At 45.7% G+C, this 21,772-nt stretch overlaps 1 protein-coding gene across 6 annotated transcripts in view; it reads left to right on the forward strand.

Annotated features, from left to right (window-relative positions):
* letm1 (leucine zipper-EF-hand containing transmembrane protein 1) overlaps positions 1 to 21,772 on the forward strand; it is a 98,146-nt gene that overhangs the window by 1,249 nt on the left and 75,125 nt on the right. For 4 of the 6 annotated variants that reach the window (XM_085975415.1, XM_085975414.1, XM_085975416.1 and 1 more), the window contains exons 2-3: positions 227 to 295; positions 19,596 to 19,653. In XM_085975415.1, coding sequence (XP_085831541.1) covers positions 227 to 295; positions 19,596 to 19,653 — 127 coding nt within the window. The remainder of the gene's footprint in view (positions 1 to 226; positions 296 to 19,595; positions 19,654 to 21,772) is intronic. The other 2 variants (XM_085975418.1, XM_085975419.1) reach the window with 1 other exon arrangement.

Genomic DNA, 21,772 nt, shown 5'->3' on the forward strand with positions numbered 1-21,772 from the left:
TCCTTTGTTCTTTCCCAGCCTGGCCTCGTAATCTATTTCATTCCCTGTGCTTCTTTATTAGTCTTGATAAAGGGTTTTGAACCGAAACGTTGACTCTAATTTCTCTCCACGGATGTTGCCTGGCCTGCTGAGTTTTTCCAGCATTTTCTGTTGTTGTTTCGGATTTCCAGCATCTGCAGTATTTTGCTATGGTACTAGTGTTAATATTTTGGTAATCTTTCGTCAGAATTGGAAAATGCTACAGGTTCTATGCAAGTACAGAAGGCAGGGAAAGAGTGGGGTGTTGAAGCCAAAGGTAAAACTAAAACAAGCAACTATTTCATGTGTGTATATATACTGCTGTAACCCTATTATTAAGAGCTGGTGCTGTTTTTGGAGAAACTTGAAGAATATTGACTTACTTATTAATCAAAAGGACCATGTCCTTTTTAAAGCGATAGCAAAATACTGCAGATGTTGGAAATCCGAAATAACAACAGAAAATGCTGGAAAAACTCAGCAAGTCAGGCAACATCCGTGGAGAGAAATTTGAGTTGACGTTTCGGGTTTGACCCTTCTTCAAAACTGGAGAGAAAAGGAACTAGATCGAAGGCAGGGCTGCGATCGGACAAAAGAATAAAAGAACCAAAAGAAGTAAAAGAGATTAGAAGCTAGACGAGATGGTAATAGGCTGTGATTAGGTGTAAAGTGTACTGGCAGGGCAGGGCAGGGCAAAAGATAGCTGCCAGGTGTTTCTCTCTCACACCTGGCAGCTATCTTTTGCCCTGCCAGTACACTTTACACCTAATCACAGCCTATTACCATCTCGTCTCCCGCTTAGGGAGGGCGGTCAGGCGCTGGTGTGCCTTCGCACCCAGGCTGCGACTTTCCGTCTTCAGACGCTGCAGAGATACCTGTACGTTGAGATTCCTCCAAGATGGTGCGCGCTGGCGACGTATTTTTTCCGCCAGCTGCGTGGCCTCAATTATGACACGCAGCTCCTGTTTGTGGAAGTGGGTGGCACGCGTGCCAGCCTGCGGGGGCTGCCTGTCTTCTACCAGGAACTGCTATGGGTTTGGAACCGGGTCGCTTCCAGGCGCAGCTCTCCCCCGACAGGAATGGTGGCTGTCCTTCGGGAGCCACTGTTCAGGAATCCGCACCTCCACGTCCGCAGGTTCGGGTGGCTGGCGGAGCACAGAGCTGTGGCTGGCAAGGTGACTCGAGTCGGGGACCTGCTCGATGGCGGAGGAGTGGGCTGGATGGCGCCGGAGGAGTTGGCGAGGCGCATGTCTTGGGTAAACGTCCGGCTCGCGGCCGATGCCATCGAGTCGATAAAGGCGAAAGTGCGCCCCGGCACCACTAGGTGTATCGAGGCGGCTCAGGCGTGTGGGGCAATCCCGTCTGAGCTTTCCCCCGTTCGGACGGAATTCCTTGTCGGCGCCCAGCCCCGACCCCCCCCTCGGGAGCCGGCGCCTCACAACTTGAGCCGTCTCGAGGAAATACCCTCCGTGCCTTTTCATTCCGCACGGAGGGGTTTCCTGTACGGGCTGCTCCTGCACACCTTCCACTTTGCCATCTTCGCCTGCCGTCCGGACACGCCGTGGCGTGCAGTTTTACCTTCCGACGGAGGCGGAGGTCCCCAATGGGGGGCTCTCTATGCGGGAGTCCTCCCTTGTTCTATTGGGGACTTGGCCTGGAGGGTGTTGCACAGGGCAGTCCCGTGCAATAGGTATTTAAGTAGGTTCACGGACTCCCAGACCGCATGTTTGTTCTGCGGTCTGGAGGAGTCCGTGTTTCATATTTATATCGAGTGTGAGAGGTTGCAGCCCCTCTTTCATTATTTGAAGGGGCTGCTCCTCAAGTTTTGGTTGCACTTCAGTCCCACGCTCTTGATCTACGGTCACCCGGTGCGGAGGGGAGCGGGCAGGTCGGAGGACCTCCTCGTGGGTCTGCTCCTGGGCCTGGCGAAGAAGGCCATTAATTGGTCCAGGCAGCGGGCGGTCGAGGGGGTCGTCCGGCCAGATTGCCTCCCTCTCTTCCGTGGCCATGTTCGCGCCCGGGTGGCCCTAGAGCTGGAGCACGCGGTGTCCGCCGGCGCGCTGGATCATTTTCGTGACCGGTGGGCGCCGCGGGGACTGGAGTGCATAATTGGGTTGGAGAACCAAATTTTAATTTGATTATTAAGGTTTATTTGAAGTTTGATTGGTTTATTACAGTTTGATTGGTTTATTTACAGTTTTAATGGTTTATTTACAGTTTTTTTTTATCTGTCTAAATTTATGGTTTTACCAAAAGAGGATCACAGCCTATTACCATCTCGTCTAGCTTCTAATCTCTTTTACTTCTTTTGGTTCTTTTATTCTTTTGTCCGATCGCAGCCCTGCCTTCGATCTAGTTCCTTTTCTCTCCAGTTTTGAAGAAGGGTCAAACCCGAAACGTCAACTCAAATTTCTCTCCACGGATGTTGCCTGACTTGCTGAGTTTTTCCAGCATTTTCTGTTGTTATTTCCTTTTTAAAGCATCCTGGTTAACTTATAATCAAATTGTGATGAGCAATATAATCTGCATGTTATCATTAAATGCTTGTGCTAAATGCTGGGGCCATGTAACATAGCTTTGTGTAGCGTTCTAAAGGACTATCAATGCACAAGGCTATTTTTACTTGCTGTTTTTTGTGTATGTGTTTCTGATTGGGACAATTACTCAATGTATGTAGTGAATGCAAATACATGGAAAGAGTATTTTGTATCTATATATCAGAATAAACATACATGATTGTTTGGGTTAATGATTCCAATGATCAAATCTCTTGCATGTATTGTGAAAGAAAACTTGGATGTTGTAATAATAAATGTAAAGCTGCGGTGCTCTGCTTGTGGTATTGTACTCGCATATTTCTCGCTGCTTCCAAAATGCAAATATTTGAAAATGATAAATTCCTGGTACTCTTCAAATTATTTACATACATATAAATAAGTGTGTGTGTGTGTGTGTGTGTAATTTTCAAAAGGCTAAATTAGTAAGTTAACTTGTCCAAATCCTATGGCTGTTTTCATGTGAGTAGCGCCACCTCGTGGCATGCACTTAGGGGGAGAAATTCCGTATCGCCCCGTTTGGGGCACTAACTTTTGAAAGCTGGGAAACTTAGCGGCAGGCGCTAATGATTCCCAGCTTCTGCAAAATTCGGTGTCTGCGGCTAAAGGACGCAGGCGGGGCGGTAGAGGTGCAGCGCTGCACAATGTCCCGTGCAGCGCTGCTGCGATCCGAGGTTCCTTCCCTCCCTTAAAGGGAAGGGCCATCGCTGCAGGCTCTGCATCTGGACCAGTTAGTTGGTCCACGATGGCAGCTGAGATCTGGCCTGATTCGCCCCATGCACCTCCGCAGAGTGCCGGGCTGATCGATCGCAGCCCAGGAGGAATCAGAAAAAATCAGTTGCAACGTTGTTATGATTTTTCTCCTGCCCGTGCCAATATCCCCTTTTATTTGCGCCTCTGAAGATCCCGGCCTCCCGAACAATGCTTCCTGCAACTGTTGGTGTTGTCGCCCAGTTATTACTACAGGGGGCGGAACCAAAGTTCGGGACCGGGGCGATGCACACAGCAATGATGTCACGATCTCGGGTGCAGGAGATCGTGGCGCTAGTAGTTACTGCCGCCGCAAACCTCCGTCAATTTTACAGGTGTCGGTACTATCACCACACCCGGTCGCAAAGCCGGCCGCGCCCCCCAGAGGTGCTAATGGGAGGTGCTAGGGTACCGAATTTCTCCTCAAAATTTAAAAACATATGAAAAGTTTTGTAACTAGAACATAGATTGGCACTTCCTCGTCCAACTATCTGTCACCCAAGAACAGAGGCTGTGGTATAAGTTGTTATGGCCTCACAGAATGAGATGCCAGTATCTTAGTTACACAGCTTGCACAAACAGTACAGCTCTGAAATTGGAGCTTCAACAGCCTATAGGCATGGAAATGTGAGAGCAATGCGTAATGAAATCACTTGAATCAGACCAACAAAAGCAGTCCATATTATGAAGAGACTTATAAAATGGAATAATTGACAGCCATATTATCCCTAGTGCTTTAACATTAAACAATTCCTTATAGTGTTTGATTAGATTTGCAAGATTACATTGAAGTATTGTGATTAGTTAGGGCTACTGATTTCAATAGCATTATTGTTGTTGCAGCTATGGGCATCATCATGAAGCATAAAAAGATGCTGCAAATGTGTGACAATCCTGTAGGCCCTTCTAGAGGCCAGTGGAAAGATATTTTCAACAGGCATGAGTTTGACAACCTAGTTCAAAAAAGTCATTATATTCTGCTGTATTTTATCTAATGCTAAATGAAAACTCTTCATTTGGGATATCTGTTGATATTTTCTCTAACTATGTTAATGTATGTGTCACATCATCAGAAATAAATGCATGGTGAAATGGTGGACCCGTAAGCGGCCATCAAGCTGGGTATTGTGGACTTTGAACCAAAGATGGAGTGCTCTTGGCTTTGGGCAAAAAGCACTTTTAGTGCTGTGTGTTCCAAGCTGGCACTTGCTATTATGTCCGTGAATGATTGAGACACGGACAGCAGGAGTTAAACAAAAACACGTCTTTACTGGTGGAAGTCAATAGTGAAACTAAAACAACAGAGGCTCGCTAGCACCTTTTATACAGGGGTGGTGACTGCCGGTACTGCAGTCTGAGACCAGTTATTCTCTGAATAAAGGTACATACACAACAATTCCTCCCCTTTTAGATAAACAGTACATAACATTCATTTAACAACTAAATGATAACTAATTACAATCACAATTACTGTTGCTAGATACATTGGTTAAGTTTAAGCAATTATAAGTTCAGTCTTTGAGGAGGCTTCCTGATTCTGTCTGGATAACGCCTCTTTGGGGTATCAGGTTCTTCTGGCAATGTTGAGTCGGGATCAATGTCGTCGTTTGGTTCATCTGCTTCCAATATTACCGGTTCTGCGGTAGCTGCAATTGGAACGTCGATTTCATTACCAGGTGTATCAGATCGTGGTGTGGAGTTGACGTTTTCCAGTGACTCTAGAATCTGGTCAACATGGCGTCTTACAATGCTCTCCCCAACGTCCACGGTATACATGAGAGGTCCTTGTCGTGTACAAATCGTTCCTGGCTGCCATTTCTCAGTGCGGTAGTCCCGGGCCAAAACTGGTTGACCTATCTTAAAACTCCTGGTCGGCCTTTCATTCATATTCTGAAACTGCCTGTTCTCCACATCTCTTCGGACGTTTGGCTTAACCAAATCCAAGCGGCATCGTAGTCTTCGATTGAAGAACATCATGGCTGGAGTTTGGTTGGTAACCGCATGTGTCGCATTCCGGTAAGCAAACAAGAAGTTGTCCACCTTGTGTTGTAGGGGTATATCTTCATTACACATTGCCTTGATAGCCTTCTTGAATGTTTGGACAAACCTCTCGGCCAATCCATTAGTGGCTGGATGATATGGGGCAGATGTGTAATGCTTAACACCATTGTTATTTAAGAACCTCCGGAACTCTTCAGACACAAACTGTGGTCCATTGTCAGAGCAAATCTGTTCAGGCAGCCCATTCCTGGCGAATATGGTTCGTAAAACTGTGATTAGTTTTTTCCGTGGTGGTTGAGGACATTTTTATTACCTCTGGCCACTTTGTGCATCCACCGCAATTAAAAACATCGAGTCCATGAAGGGACCAGCAAAATCAATGTGCACCCTTTGCCATGGAGATGAGGGCCACTCCCATGGATGCAGAGGAGCTTGTGGTGGGGCGTTTTGGACCTTCTGGCATCCTGCACAGCTCTTGGTCATCTCTTCGATTTCTCTATCGATTCCCGGCCACCACACAAACGCTCTGGCTAAGTTCTTCATTTTTACCCCTCCCAGATGACCCTCATGAAGCTCATTGAGCACTCTATCCGTCAACTTAGGTGGAATTACTACTCTGGATCCACACCAAGGTTCCTCTGCACACTGACAGCTGTTCTCTTCTCGGCGAGAATGCTGGCAGCAGTGGTTCGCCATGTGCTGGCCATCCCTTCACCGTTAAATCATAGACCCGTGATAGTGTCGGGTCATTCCGGGTTTCCTTTTCTATGTTTGCATTCGTCACAGGGAGACATTCGACTATGGTCGAGTGGAATAACTCCATTGGATCCACTGCAAGGTCTTCTTCTTCCACCGTCGGCAACGGTAGGCGTGACAATCCATCAGCATTTCCATGCTGTTTAGTTCCTTTGTACTCGATGTCATATTGGTGTGGCCCTAGGAAAAGGGACCATCTCTGCAGCCGTTGTGCTGTCATTATCGGTACGCCCTTCTGAGGGTTGAAAATGGAGACAAGAGGTTGATGATCGGTTAGTAGAGTAAATTTTTGACCGTGCAGGTAGTGATTGAACTTCTTCACCCCCCACACTAGGCTGAGGGCCCCTCTGTCAATCTGGGCGTAGTTACGCTCGGCAGAAGTTAACGAGCGTGACGCAAAAGCTATCGGCCTCTCTAAACCATCAAGGAATTTATGTGACAGTACCGCCCCAATGCCGTAGGGAGACGCATCACACGCCAATCTGATCGGCAGTGCTGTGTTGTAGTGAGCCAATACTTCCCTTGAAGTGATTAAGTCCTTACTCTTCTGAAAAGCACGCTTACAATCATCGCTCCATTTCCATGCTACCCCCGTTCGTAGCAGGGCGTTCAGTGGGTGCAGAATTATCGACAAATTCGGCAAAAACTTATGATAGTAATTCACCAATCCGAGGAATGACCTCAGTTGTGACACATTTTCAGGCGCTGGGGCCTTAACAACCGCTTCAATTTTGTCAGGGGACTTATATAACCCCTCCATCAATCACGTGGCCACAATACGATATCTATTTCTTTAAAAATTCGCACTTGGGGCGGTTGGCTCGCAGCCCATGTTCCCGTAGTCTAGTGAGCACCTGTTCTAGGTTGTTAAGGTGTTCACTGTCATCTTCACCTGTCACAAGGATGTCATCCAAGTAACACTGAGTCCCCGGAATCCCTTGCAGGACTTGTTCCATCGCTCTTTGCCATATCGCTGGAGCCGATGCTACTCCGAATACCAATCGATGATACTGATAAAGACCTTTGTGAGTGTTTATCGTGAGATACTTCCTAGAGGACTCTTCAACCTCCATCTGCAAATATGCTTGTGCTAGGTCAATTTTTGTAAAACGCTTTCCTCCAGACAGTGAGGCGAAGATGTCTTCTATCCTTGGAAGAGGATATTGTACTGTGTGAAGGACTGGGTTCACCGTCACCTTGAAATCCCCACAGATGCGAATCTTCCTTGGCTCCCCGGACTTATTGCTTAACGTTTTCTTCATGACAGGAACGATGGGTGTCGCCCACTCGCTCCAGTTGACCTTAGGCAACACGCCTGCCTTCTCCAGATTCTCCAGCTCTGCCTCGACGGCTGGGCGAATTGCATATGGTACCGGTCTTGCTTTGAAAAACTTGGGAACTGCATTCTCTTCTATTTTTATCGAGGCGGTTACGCCTTTAAGCGTGCCCAGTTCTTGTTGAAATACCTCTTCGGCGTTAGCTAAGATTGTTGACAATCGTCCAGGAGTGACGTCTTCATCTTTTTTACCGTCCACCGTCATTGCATGAATGGAGTGCCAATCTAAGTTTATCTTCCTGATCCATTCCTGTCCCAATAACGGTGGTCCACCATTTGGCAGTATGTAGAGATACAATTTCCGTATTTTCTTGCCGTTGTATTCGACAGGCACCCTTATTTTTCCTCTGGGGTATACTTTTTGCCCCGTATACGTCGTCAAGACGATGGATGTCTCTCTCAAGGGTATGTGTGAAAATAGCCGCTCGTAGTCTCGTCGATTCATGGCGGTTAGCGCTGATCCTGTATCCAATTCCATTTTAACTTGGGACCCTGCTATCGTGCGGGTGACCCAAATGGTTCGGTGATCCTCTTTTGCGATTACATTGTGAAGTTTGAGACAGCTTAGTCTCCTGTTCCCGGATTCACTATCGCTCATCTGGTCTTCGGAACTACTGTCCGTCATCTTTTGTACTTTCTTGTACGGTTCCTTAGTAGCCTTTTTGTTGTCGCTGGTCTTCTTCCCAGACCTGTAAACTCGTGCAATGTGTCCCATCTTCCCGCATTGCCTGCATATTTTGTCTTTGTACCAGCAGTCCTTCTGGTCATGGTTAGTTCTGCCGCAGCGATAACATTTTGCAAATCCCCGTGTCATTTCGTGGGTGCCATATTCCTGTGGTTTTTGTTGAATTTCTGCAGCTCCCCTGGCTGCTGCTTCATACGATACTGCCACGCTGAAAGCCTTATCTAGCGTCAGCTCTTTCTCTGAGAGTAACTTCTTCTGTGTTCCTTCACTCAGGAGTCCACAGACAAATTTGTCCCGTAGGGTATCTGCCAGTCCTGCTCCGAACTGGCAGTGCTTTGATAGCTTGCGTAGTTCCGTAAGATACTCAGCATTGCTCTCATCTTTGTGCTGAGTTCTCCTGTGGAATTTAAATCTTTCTGCTATCAACAGCGGTGCAGGGTTTAGGTGTTCCTGTAGGACAGCAACAATTTCGTTAAAACTCTTCGCCTTCGGTTTGGCTGGAGTAATCGGGTCCCGCAATAGGCCGTACGTTCTAGCGCCCATTAAGTTTAACAATATCGATGCCATTTTCTCCTCCGCTATTTTGTTTGCCTCGAAATATACCTCGACTCTTTCCACATAACGTGGTCCAGTCCTCTATTGTATTATCAAAAGCAGTGATACAGCCAGTCTTCGGCATCTTGCAAATCTAAAATGGCGCCTCCCGCGCTGTTGTTAGCGCTGCTTTCCGCGGTTCCCGTTGCAACCTGCAGCTCCTCGCAGTTTCTTGCGCGTTTAATATATATTTTTTTTATTATTTTCCCGTCGTGGAACAACCCTGTGGGACTCTTGCCTCCCTCTTCGCGGGTCTATACGCAGCCCGGCTTCGTACCACCGGCTGCGCCCTGTGCGCTCCTCTCTCTCGCTCTCGCTCTCTCTCTCTCTTCCCGACAACGCTGCTCGGCCCCGTTGCAAACCACCCGCTCGAGTTCGCGACCGCCGCAGCCCAGGAAAGATCAGTGCACTACCTGCCACCAGCCCGATTAGCTGAAGCACCGTCGACAGGAACCAGGCCCCGCATCCGACAGCTTCTCCAGCAATCTTCAACTTTGCAACACAGGGCGGATGCCCACGGTCGACGCCCGTTTCTACTGCCTCTTACTTTCTTCTGGCCTCGACCTCTGCTCACTTCGCTGTAGGAATGGATCCCAGGAGGTGGTGCAGACTGTAGGTAGGTTCGTATCTGCTTGTCGCCAGTATTACGTCCGTGAATGATTGAGACACGGACAGCAAGAGTTAAACAAAAACACGTCTTTACTGGTGGAAGTCAATAGTGAAACTAGAACAACAGAGGCTCGCTAGCGCCTTTTATACAAGGGTGGTGACTGCCGGTACTGCAGTCTGAGACCAGTTATTCTCTTAAAGGTACATACACAACACTTGCCAATCCCATTTCTGAATTCTGCACTGCTCTGGTTATGTTCCTGTTCATTTCATTTGTGGCATTAGGATAAAACGAGCAAGAATCTAATTATGTACCAAAATAATGGTCTTCCTAATTCCATAAATTTTGTTCAAACAACTGTTTCTGTAATGCCTCATATATTTGAGCATGGGGACAAGAATTTGCAACAATTGTGGCAAAACTTGTACTGGAATGTGCCTATTGTTTTCACCAGTAAGATGTCAGCACCATATTTATTTGCATGTGTATTGTATCATGCATTAGGAAGTGTGTACAGAAACACTTATCAATTATAAATTCCTTTATTCATATTTATAATAAGAATTGCCTATGTAAACTTGTCGGGATGTAATTACACTCTCCACCCTGGAGGTGCTGTAATGCTATCACCAGCAACAGTATAATTTCTTTCCATATATGAACATATGAAAAGATAGACAGGAAAAAAACTGTCTAGTCTATCATACTTGTCTCAAACAGTCCTGATGCAACTAAACATCATGACTCCATGTACTCTCCAACTTATAGTCAGGTATTTTCCTGGGAGAGATGAAAAACTGTATACAGGCCAAACATGGAAGAGGGCAGATTGGGAAGGGTGGCTGAAGTGGTGAGCCACAAGAAGGTCCAGGTCACTTATGGACAGAAGAGGTATTTGGCAAAATGGTGTCCTAACAAGCATCTGGTCCCCCAATGCAGAAGTCTGCAGTGTCCAGCGAATACAGCATACAGTACTAGATTGAAGGAAGTACATGTAAATTGCAGTCTTGCATTTATTAAATCCTATAATTTGTGAACTGGCACCATAAAGATGATAATCCAACAGCTTTGGTGGTTATTAAAATCCCAACTGGTTCACAAATGTCCTGTATGGAAGGGAACCTGCTTACGCGTATGCGATCTGACGTACACTTGACTCCAGTCCCACATACGTAGTTGACTCTTAATACCCTCAGGACAACTAGGAATGGGCAATAAATACTGCCGTACCAGTATTGCTCATACCCAAGAACAAATAAAAAGTGGAAGAAGTATTGATAAGCCTGGAAAGATGACCTTGGGAAGAAATAAATTGAAATATGTTGCATCTGCTGTGATTGTATGGGAAGGTGCCAGAGGCACATAAGAACATAAGAAATAGGAGCAGGAGTAGGCCATTCGGCCCTTCGAGCCTGCTCCGCCATTCAATGAGACCATGGCTGATCTTCTGCCTCAACTCCATTCACCGGCCCTATCGCCATATCCCTTGATGCCCTTACTAGTCAGAAATCTATCGACTTCCGTTTTGAATACACCCAATGACTGAACCTCCACAGCCCTCTGGGGTAGAGAATTCCAAAGATTCACCACCCTCTGTGAAGAAATGTCTTCTCCTCTCAGATCTAAATGGCCGACCCTTTAGCCTGAGGCTGTGGCCCCTGGTTCTAGACTCTCCAGCCAAGGGAAACATTCCCCCAGCATCCACCCTATCAAGCCCTGTAATAATTTTGTATGCTTCAATGAGATCCCCTCTCCTTCTGAATTCAAGAGAATACAGGCCTAGTTTACTCAATCTCTTCTCATATGACAGTCCCGCCATCCCAGGAATCAATCTCGAGAACCTTCGTTGCACTCCCGCCAAGGCAAGTATATCCTTACTTGGGTAAGGAGACCAAAATTGTACACAGTGCTCCAGGTGTGGTCTCACCAAGGCCCTATATAATTGGAGTAAGACTTCTTTACTCCTGTACTCAAATCCTCTTGTACATCAGCTAGAAATACAGGTGTTGGAGAGAAGTACAGGTAACCTGGAGTGAACTGTCCCTCTGGAAAGAGGGGCAGGGGTAGCGTGCTTGGTTGTGGTACTGTTTGGTGGAAAGGAAAAATCTGGCAAATGTTAAAGGCAAGTACAAATGGGTCGTGTTGGCAGGAGGTGAGGCCAAATACCTGGGAAATGGGGTGGTTACGGTCAAGGTTCCTGTCAATGACTGTGGTAGAAGAACCTTGGATGACAAAAGATGTTTCAGAAGCTCTAGTGTGGAAGTTGGAGACATCAGCGCAAATGTGAGAGAGTAAAAAACTGAGACCTTTCCAGAGTGGGCTGTTTATTTTAAAAAAAAAAGCATAATGCAGTTAACAGGAGATTTTATTATATGCTCTAGGGATGTTTGCAACCTGGCATGGCAGCATCCCCAGTTGTCCCGAGGGCATTGAGCCAACCACAGTACAGGAAACTTTGGTTTATCCGGAGGTTGTATGTCCGGAAACCTCGATCTAACGGCAGAAATCAGCAGCCGTTTTTAGGTTTTTTTCTTTTTTTTTTCTTCTAGCAGTCAGTCTCTGGAAAGCCTCTCTGAAGCTGTTGCTAAGCTACAGAGACGCTTCCAAGGTACGGGCTGACTGTTTACAAGCTATTGCTAAGCAACAGTGTTTGTTGTCAGATACGGAGATGAAAACCTCCGTATCCTTCAACATTAGCACTGGTCTGTCTGGAAGTTTGCATAGATCGGCGTCACATCGGTGGATATCGCAAAGTTTCCTGTATGTGGGACTGGAGTCCAATCTGATGGGTACCCTTCCCTGAAGGACATTAATGAACCAGTTGGGATTTTACAACAATCCAGCAGCTTTCATGGTTGTCTTGTTTTGTTCCTGGTGTCGGGCCACACATTACAACACATTTTATTGAATTCAATTTCATCACTTGCCATGGATTTAAACTCAATCTCCCGGTTGTCAGTCCAGTACCATAACCACTAAGTTACCATACCCGCTTCTGTACTTTTGTGATGTATTAAATATCTATACAGAATAATATTTGATTTTAGTACTTTCATAGTATAATGGTTATGTTACTGGACTAGTAATCCAGAGGCCTGGACTAATGATCCAGAGACGTGAGCTCAAATCCCATCATGGCAGCTGGGGAATTTAAATTCAGTTAATTAAATAAATCTGGAATTAAAAGCTAATGGCCCAGAAATTAGGTTCGGGGGCTTGCCGTGCGTGCAAGCCCCCGATGTGCACTCACCCGGCGCGCCGACATCTGAAGCCTGGGCCTGCTTGGAATTCCTGTCACTGGCCCGGTTCAGATGTCAGCGCGCTGTGCTTACCTGATCCAGCAGCATAGTGCGATGTGCTGGCTGGGATCAGGTGAGCACTGTGCAGCCAATCGGGAGGGGAAACTTCATTCATGAGTTTGATAGTAAGAACTGTCAAACTCATGAAAAGTACGGGCGCCCAAAAGCCTAGTTTAACTTTAAATAAAATTTTAAAAAACATCCCAATAATTAAATAAACTATAAATAACTTAAAATAGTTTTTTTAAAACAATTAATCAAATTTTTGAAAAAAATAATTTTTTTAAAAATCGGGTCTAAAACTACACTTACCTTACTGTAAAGTCCTTACAAACAATAAAGCTGTGGAAAAAATGTTATAATTTTAAGTAATAGACCACTTACCTTAAAGAATGAAGTCTTTACGTCTCCTTTTTACATTCGTAAAAAGGAGAGGCCCTTACACACAGGCAAACCTGTGGGGGGGGGGAAAAGGAATTTCAGCGCGCACACGCAGACTCCTGCGCACGCGCGCGCGCTTGTCCTCTGAACCCCTTGGTTCAGAGGACAGGAAATTCCGGTTTCCCGCGCATGCGCTGTGCATGCTGAAATCCGGCACTTCCAACGGGCCCACGCGCGAGTACACCGTCCGTACTCACGCGTTGGGACCGGAATTACTGGCCCAATATCAGTAATGCTGACCCTGAAACTATCTGATTGTCGTAAAAATCCAGCTGGTTCACTAATGTCCTTTTAGGGAAGGAAATCTCCCGTCCTTACCTGGTCTGACCTATATATGACTCCAGACCCACCGCAATGTGATTGACTCTTAACCGTCCTCTGAAATGGCCTAGCAAGCCACTCTGTTGTACACAATAGTAAGAAAACCGGACGGATCACCCGGCATTGACCTTGGCACCGGCTACGGACACGACAATGGCACATCCAACCCAGTGGACCCTCAAGTCCTCCTCACCAACATCTGGGGACTTGTGCCAAAATTGGGAGAGCTGTCCCACAGATGAGTCAAGCAACAGCCTGACACAGTCATACTCACAGAATCATACTTTTCAGCCAATGTCCCAAACTCCTCCATCACCATCCCTGGGAATGTCCTGTCCCACCAGCAGGACAGACCCACCAGAGGTGGTGGTACAGTGGTATAAGTCGGGAGGGAATGACCCTGGGAGTCCTCAACATTGACTCCGGACCCCATGAAGTCTCATGGCTTCATGCCAAGCATGGGCAAGGAAACCGCCTGCTGATTACCACCTACCGCCCTCCCTCAGCTGATGTTCAACATGGAGCAGTACTGATTCACCAGTGGGAAGAAGCACTGAAGGGCACAGCATGTACTCTGGGTGGGGGACTTCAATATCCATCACCGAGTGGCTCGGCAGCACCACAGCTGGCCGAGTCCTGAAGGACATAGCTGCCAGACTGGGCCTGCGACAGGTGGTGAGAACCAACACGAGGGGGAAAAACCTACTTGACCTCGTCCTCACCAATCTACCTGTCGCAGATGCATCTTTCCGTGACAGCATTGGTAGCAGTGACCACCGCACAGTTATTGTGGAGACAAAGTCCCGTCTTCACACTGAGGACACCCTCCATCATATTGTGTGGCACTACCACCAAGCTAAATGGGATAGTTTCAGAACAGATCTAGCAACTCCAAATTGGGCATCCATGAGTTGCTGTGGGCCATCAGCAGCAGCAGAACTGTATTCCACCACAATCTGTAACCTCATGGCCTGGCATATCCCTCACTCTACCTTTATCATCAAGTCAGGGGGCCAACCTTGGTTCAATAAGGAGTGTAGAAGAGTATGCCAGGAGCAGCACCATGCATACCTAAAAATGAGGTGCCAACACAGAGAAACATAGAAGATAGGAGCAGGAGTAGGCCATTCGGCCCCTCGAGCTTGCTCCGCCATTCAATGAGATCATGGCTGATCGTCCAAATTCAGTACCCTGTCCCTGCCTTCTCCGCATATCCCTTGATCCCTTTAGCCTTAAGAAATATATCTAACTCCTTCTTGAATATATTTCATGAATTGGCCTCAACTGCCTTCTGTGGTAGAGAATTCCACAGGTTCACCACTCTGGGTGAAGAAATTCCTCCTCATCTCTGTCCTAAATGGCTTACCCCTTATCCTTAGACTGTGACCCCTGGTTCTGGACTCCCCCCGCCATCGAGAACATCCTTCCTGCATCTAGTCTGTCTAGTCCTGTTAGAATTTTATATGTTTCAATGAGATCCTCTCTCATCTTCTAAACTCCAGCGAGTATAAGCCCAATCGACCCAATCTCTCCTCATACATCATTCCTGCCATCCCAGGTGTCAGTCTTGTGAATCTTCGCTGCACTCCTTCCATGGCAAGAACATCTTTCCTCAGATAAGGCGACCAAAACTGCACACAATACTCAAGATGTGGTCTCACCAAGGCCCTGTACAACTGCAGCAAGACATCCTTGTTCCTGTACTCAAACCCTCTCGCTACGAAGGCCAACATACCATTTGCTGCCTTAACCGCCTGCTGCACCTGCATGCTTACTTTCAGTGACTGGTGCACAAGGATACCCAGGTCTCGTTGCACTTCCCCTTCTCCAATCTATTGCCGTTCAGATAATAATCTGCCTTCCTGTTTTTGCCACCAAAGTGGATAACCTCGCATTTATCCACGTTATATTGCATCTGCCCAATCACCCAACCTGTCCAAATCATACTGGAGTTTCTCGGCATCCTCCTCACAGCACACGCCCACCCAGCTTTGTGTCGTCTGCAAACTTGGAGATAGTACATCTAGTTCGCTCGTCTAGATCATTAATATACATTGTGAATAGCTGGGGTCCTAGCACCGATCCCTGCAGTACCCCACTAGTCACTGCCTGCCACTTGGAAAAAGAGCCGTTTATTCCAACTGTTTGCTTCCTGTCTGCCAGCCAGTTCTCTATCCAAGTCAATACCTTGCCCCCAATCCCATGTGCTTTAACTTTACACGCTAATCTCTTATGCGGGACCTTATCGAAAGCCTTCTGAAAGTCCAAATACACCACATCCACTGGTTCTCCCTTATCTATTCTACCAGTTACATCCTCAAAAAATTCCAGTAGATTAGTCAAGCACGATTTACCTTTTGTAAATCCATGTTGACTTTGTCCGATCCTGACACTGTTTTCCAAGTGCTCTGCTATTACATCTTTTATAATGGACTCTAGCATTTTCCCCACTACCGATGTCAGGCTTATCGGTCTATAATTCCCCGTTTTCTCTCTACCACCTTTTTTAAATAGTGGGGTAACATTAGCTACCCACCAATCCATGGGTACTGTTCCAGAGTCTATAGAATTTTGGAAGATGACCAGCAATGCATCTACTATTTCTAGGACCACTTCCTTAAGTACCCTAGGATGTAGATTATCAAGCCCTGGGGATTTATCGGCCTTCAATCCCGTCAATTTCCTTAACACCATTTCCCTACAAATACTGATTTCATTCAGTTCCACCCTTTCATCAGACCCTATGTTCCCGACATCTCTGGGAGGTTATTTGTGTCCTCCTTTGTGAAGACAGAACCAAAGAGTGTATTTAATTGGTCTGCCATTTCTTTGTTCCCCATTATAAATTCCCCTGATTCTGACTGCAAGGGACCTACACTTGACTTTACCAATCTTTTTCTCTTCACATATCTATAGACACAGGACTACATGCATGCTTAAAAGCAGAAGCAGCATGCTACAGACAGAGCTAAGCGATCCCACAATCAGCGGATCAGATCAAAGCTCTGCAGCCTTGCCACATCCAGTCGTGAATGGTGGTGGACCATTAAACAACTAACGGGAGGAGGACGCTCCATGAATATCCCCATCCTCAATGATGGCGGAGCTCAGCACGTGAGTGCAAAAGACAAGGCGTTTGCAAACCTCTTCAGCCAGACCTGCCAAGTAAATGATCCTTCTCTGCCTCCCCGAGGTCCCCACCATCACAGAAGCCAGTCTTCAGCCAATTCGATTCACTGCACGTGATATCAAGAAATAGCTGAGCGCACTGGATACAGCAACGACTATGGGCCCCGACAACATCCTGGCTGTCGTGCTGAAGACTTGTGCTCCAGAACTAGCTGTGCCTCTAGCCAAGCTGTTCCAGTACAGCTACAACACTGGCATCTACCCAACAATGTGGAAAACTGCCCAGGTATGTCCTGTCCACAAAAAGCAGGACAAATCCAACCCAGCCAATTACCGCCCCATCAGTCATAGAGTAACACAGCAAAGAAAGAGGCCCATCGCGTCCGCGCCGGCCATCAAGCCCTGTCTAATCTAATCCTATTTTCCAGCACTTGGGCTGTAGCCTTGTATGCTATGGCATTTCAAGTGCTTATCCAAATGCTTCTTGAATGTTGTGAGGGTTCTTGCCTCTACCACCCTTTCAGGCAGTGAGTTCCAGATTCCAACCACCCTCTGGGTGAAAAAGTTCTTCCTCAAATCCCCTCTAAACCTCCTGCCCCTTACCTTGAATCTATGCCCCCTTGTTATTGACCCCTCTACTAAGGGGAAAAAGTTCCTTTCTATCTACCCTATCTATGCCCCTCATAATTTTGTACACCTCAACCAGGTCCCCCCTCAGTCTACTCTCCATCAGCAAAGTGATGGAAGGTGTCATCGACAGTGCTATCAAGCGGCACTTACTCGCCAATAACCTGCTCAGCAATGCCCAGTTTGAGTTCCGCCAGACCTCATAGCCTTGGTCCAAACATGGACAATAGAGCTGAATTCCTTAGGTGAGAGTGACTGCCTTGACATCAAGGCAGCATTTGATCAAGTGTGGCATCAAGGAGCCCTAATAAAACTGAATTCAATGAAAATTGGGGAAAACTCTCCACTGGAGTCATACCTAGCACAAAGGAAGATGGTTGTGGTTGTTGGAGGTTAATCATCTCAGCCCCAGGACATCACTGCAGGAGTATTCCATCACTCAGAGTAGTCTCCTGGGCTCAACCATCTTCATCAATGACCTTCCCTCCATCACAAGGTCAGAAGTGGGGATGTTTGCTGATGATTGCAGAGTGTTCAGTTCCATTTGCAACTCCTTAGAAAGTGAAGCAGTCCATACCCGCATGCAGCAAGACCTGGACAGCATTCAGGCTTAGGCTGATAAGTGGCAAGTAACATTCGCGCCACACGAGTGCCAGGCAATGACTATCTCCAACAAGCAAGAGTCTAATCACCGTCCCTTGACACTCAACGGCATTACCATAGCTGAACCTCCCACCATCAACATCCTGGGGGTCACCATTGACCAGAAACTGAACTGGACCAGCCACATAAATACTGTGGCAACAAGAGCAGGTCAGAGGCTGGGTATTCCGCGATGAGTGTCTCGCTTCCTGACTCCCCAAAGCCTTTCCACCATCTACAAGGCACAAGTAAGGAGTGTGATGGAATACTCTCCACTTGCCTGGATGAGTGCAGCTCCAACAGCACAAGAAGCTCGACACCATCCAGGACAATGCAGCCCGCTTGATTGGCACCCCATCCACCACCTTAAACATTCACTCCCTCCACCACCGGCGCACTGTGGCTGCAGTGTGTACCATCTACAAGATGCTCTGCAGCAACTCGCCAAGGCTTCTTCGGCAGCACCTCCCAAACCCGCGACCTCTTCCACCTAGAAGGACAAGGGTAGCAGGCGCATGGGAACACCATCACCTCCAAGTTCCCCTCCAAGTCACACACCATCCTGACTTAGAAGTATATCGCCGATCCTTAATCGCTGGGTCAAAATCCTGGCACTTCCTCCCTAACCGCACTGTGGGAGTACCTTCACCACAGACAGCAGTGGTTCAAGAAGGCGGCTCACCACCACCTTCTCGAGGGGAATTAGGGATGGGCAAAAAATGCTGGCCTTGCCAAGACACCCGCATCTCATGAACGAATTTTTAAAAAACTTTCAGACTACCAAGACACTTTTTTTAAAGCCAGTTTTGTTGCTTTTATGGTGAAATGACTCGTGAGGAAGCTTTTGTGAGATCATAGTGATATTTTCACTGGACAATGCAGCATCAGATGAAACCTTATTTTTAGTTTAAACTTAATGTTGGATTGTTGAACATCCAGATCCCGTTATGTAAGATTACTAAATATATCAATCTGTATAAGCAAGCAGTTAATATATTAGCACATTCAGTACTTGGTTTATTATTAGAATATATATAATCCATTTGCTAGGCAGAATTACACCTTGTGGTTGTAGGGAAAAATGTCTGAAGCTGCGATAGAAGAATTTTAACTACATAATGGAGAGGACCAGAAATGTTGCAGAGCTCATGAGAAAATATCAACCCACGTCATTGCTGTTGTTAATGGTTTCGTAGGAATATTTGCTACTTTTGGGAATATTTGCTACTTTTTGTAATAACTTGAGGGGTTTGGCTAAAAGTTGAAATGTTTGTTTCACTATTTCTTTTTTGGGGCAGGAGAATGACATTGCATGAGTGCAATGCCACCAGGACAAATACAGCAAGTTCTCCTCCTCTTCCCCCACCCACACCACAAGGAGGGCACTACTAATACAAAACAAGCGGCCCGGCCAAACTAAAAATGCACGCGTAGTGTATTAAATGATTTTGGTTTTCATTGTTGATGAGGTAGACCGGGTCCGCCGTTAACACAGGTCTTCAAGTGAACTAATAATGGGTACGGCATGATCATGCTCCAAGGTCACCTGGGCTAGGGCTTGGAACTGCGGCGAGCAATGAAAAGCAACCCTCCCTGGTGATCCGACATGTCCTGGACCAGTGATCTTACTTGGTCAGTAACCTAAATTTACTGCTGTACTTTTACTTGGTAGATAACTTTATTGCCTAATGGTGTAATCATTTCATGAATTGGTTTACTGTTTGCTTGAAACAGCATTTTTCTGCTGGCCATGCACAAATTGCCTAGCTAAGTTGAAGCAAGAAAAATATTTATGCCATACTTATCATTTGTTTGCTGTTTCCTGTTTTAGGTGGTTTTTGTGAAATTGCCTGTCTTAACTGTACTGCACTAAGGTTGACAAACCACAGGTAAGGAAACTATTTACTGACCGACTACAATATAGTGTTTGACTAGAATGGAAACCAGCAAAATGAATTCACTAATGTTCAGTGTATATTTTACAAGTTAACCTTTGTTGATTCCCCACAGTTACTAATAGGGATGCTCACTTAACTGAAATATTTGTTGGACATGGGTCAATTCTCTGTAATTTAATGGTATTCAGTTAGTGACTTGGTAAAGGAATTGTTTGCTGAGCTGAGATATTAAATGTTGCAAATCAAGTGAATCAATTTGGCTGGTATTGAAAATGAATGCCCCTCTGTCTCCCATTGCAAATATCTGTCCAATTTGACCTCGACCTTTCCACACAATTTGCCTCTTAGACAGACAGTCTATTCCAAGCGTTCACCAGTCACCACCCTCTGGAAAATAGTTGCATTTAAACTGTGTGCACCTGTTTTCTAAGCTTGAGCCCTTTCCCTTTGGTTCTAGCTTTAATGCCAATCTTGAATGTACAGTAAACTGCTCTTAATTTGCAGTTGCTTAATTTGAATTGCCTGACAGTTTGATTATTTTTAGCACTAAGTTCTCATTTGCTATGTTATTTGCATTGCTTAATTGGGACAATTCAATTTTTTTTAAATGCAGAAAAAAAGACTTCTAATTATCAGGAGTGGGGTTCAGTTAATTCCATTTAAGGACGGTGACAACATGGGAGGATTGATTTCGGAAGAATTATTGGGCATGTTGACAAGACAGATGATAAATTGATGACCAGAGACTGAGAAAGTACTCTGAATTGGTAGCTAAATGTTGGCATTCCTTGTGCTATCTGGTTCAGGCCTCAAACCCTAAACTAGTTTCTTCCCCTCTCTTTATCCTGAAGAGGTATTATACTAAGAAAAATATGAATTGCAATTCTCTAATTTGATAAATGGTTAATGTACTCTGTGTGGTATGAACAAGTTGTTACTATACAGTACTACTACATTCCTGTTTGTTCTTGTTTTAAAAATTCTGGTTAATCTAGGAGTAGAGCCAATACTTGATGGCAAGCTGTTGTTACCTCATGAGCACGTCAAGTGCAATTATTTCCATATTCATACTATTGGCTATTCTGTTATGTTAGTATACCAGTTGTATATATTTGGTATCCCTTTTTGAAGGCACAGACTACTTGTGGACTGCAGTTCCGCAAGTGCTGGGCCCTCACTGGAGTGTTAGTGGGTTGTTTGACAATGGGAGGAATTGCAGCTGCAACCGATCCTGCTTGTGTTTTGTCCACACACATGAATTTTCCAGCATTGATCACTGGATAGTTTGTGGGTTCAGAAATCTTCAGAATTTTCCAAACACTGGCTTGGAGATACAGTACAGAGATTCCTCTTCTCCACGCCATCCCCTCCCTGGCAAAGATCAGCTAACTTGATGTGGACTGGAGATTAAACTGGGATGTTCCTGGTCTCTGATATGCTGTCTGTACCTGTGAGTACTTTGAGCGATGGACTACCTCACAACCACTTCAAATCTCCAGAAGTTGTCCAAATGTCTTAAATCAGGCTAGAAGATCCTTGTTTTATAATATTCTCTCATCTGTCTACCTCCCTTTTTAATGGCAGTTAGACATGTAATCAGAAACACACTTGGCTGTTTGCATAGTATAATCTTCCTGTTCTAAAGTTTATCTTTTGACTTATCACAAGCAGTGCCACAGAAAATTTGCTAGTGTAATAAAAATTATACATCAAATATATTTTCTTCTCCAAGTCCCCCACCAATTGAAAATACCTTAATTGATGCAGGAGACAATGTCTGTACCCTTGGTTGAGTTTACCAATCTCACTTTTTAATAATAAAAATGAAAGAAAACCAAGATTCTAACCTGCAGTCTGATGAGCGATTAAACGAATGTCACTGTTGCTAGCAGCTGCACTTTGACCTTTAAAAAGGACACTGTTTCAACTTGGCAGCAAAATAATACATTGTGCAGTACATTATTATAAATGGTCTTGAGCTTGTAAAACATTGTCTCATCTGGCTTACTGTGAGCAATCCAGAAGAAGATCACGTACACATACACAGATATATTCATCTTTTATATAACCGGCTCTGGAAGAAGTTAAAGACCATATTATCCAGTTTCCA

The sequence above is a fragment of the Somniosus microcephalus genome, chromosome 2 (assembly GCF_052327205.1).
Source record: "Somniosus microcephalus isolate GS21.2 chromosome 2, FLI_Smic_1.0, whole genome shotgun sequence".
Classification (NCBI taxonomy): Eukaryota; Metazoa; Chordata; class Chondrichthyes; order Squaliformes; family Somniosidae; genus Somniosus; species Somniosus microcephalus.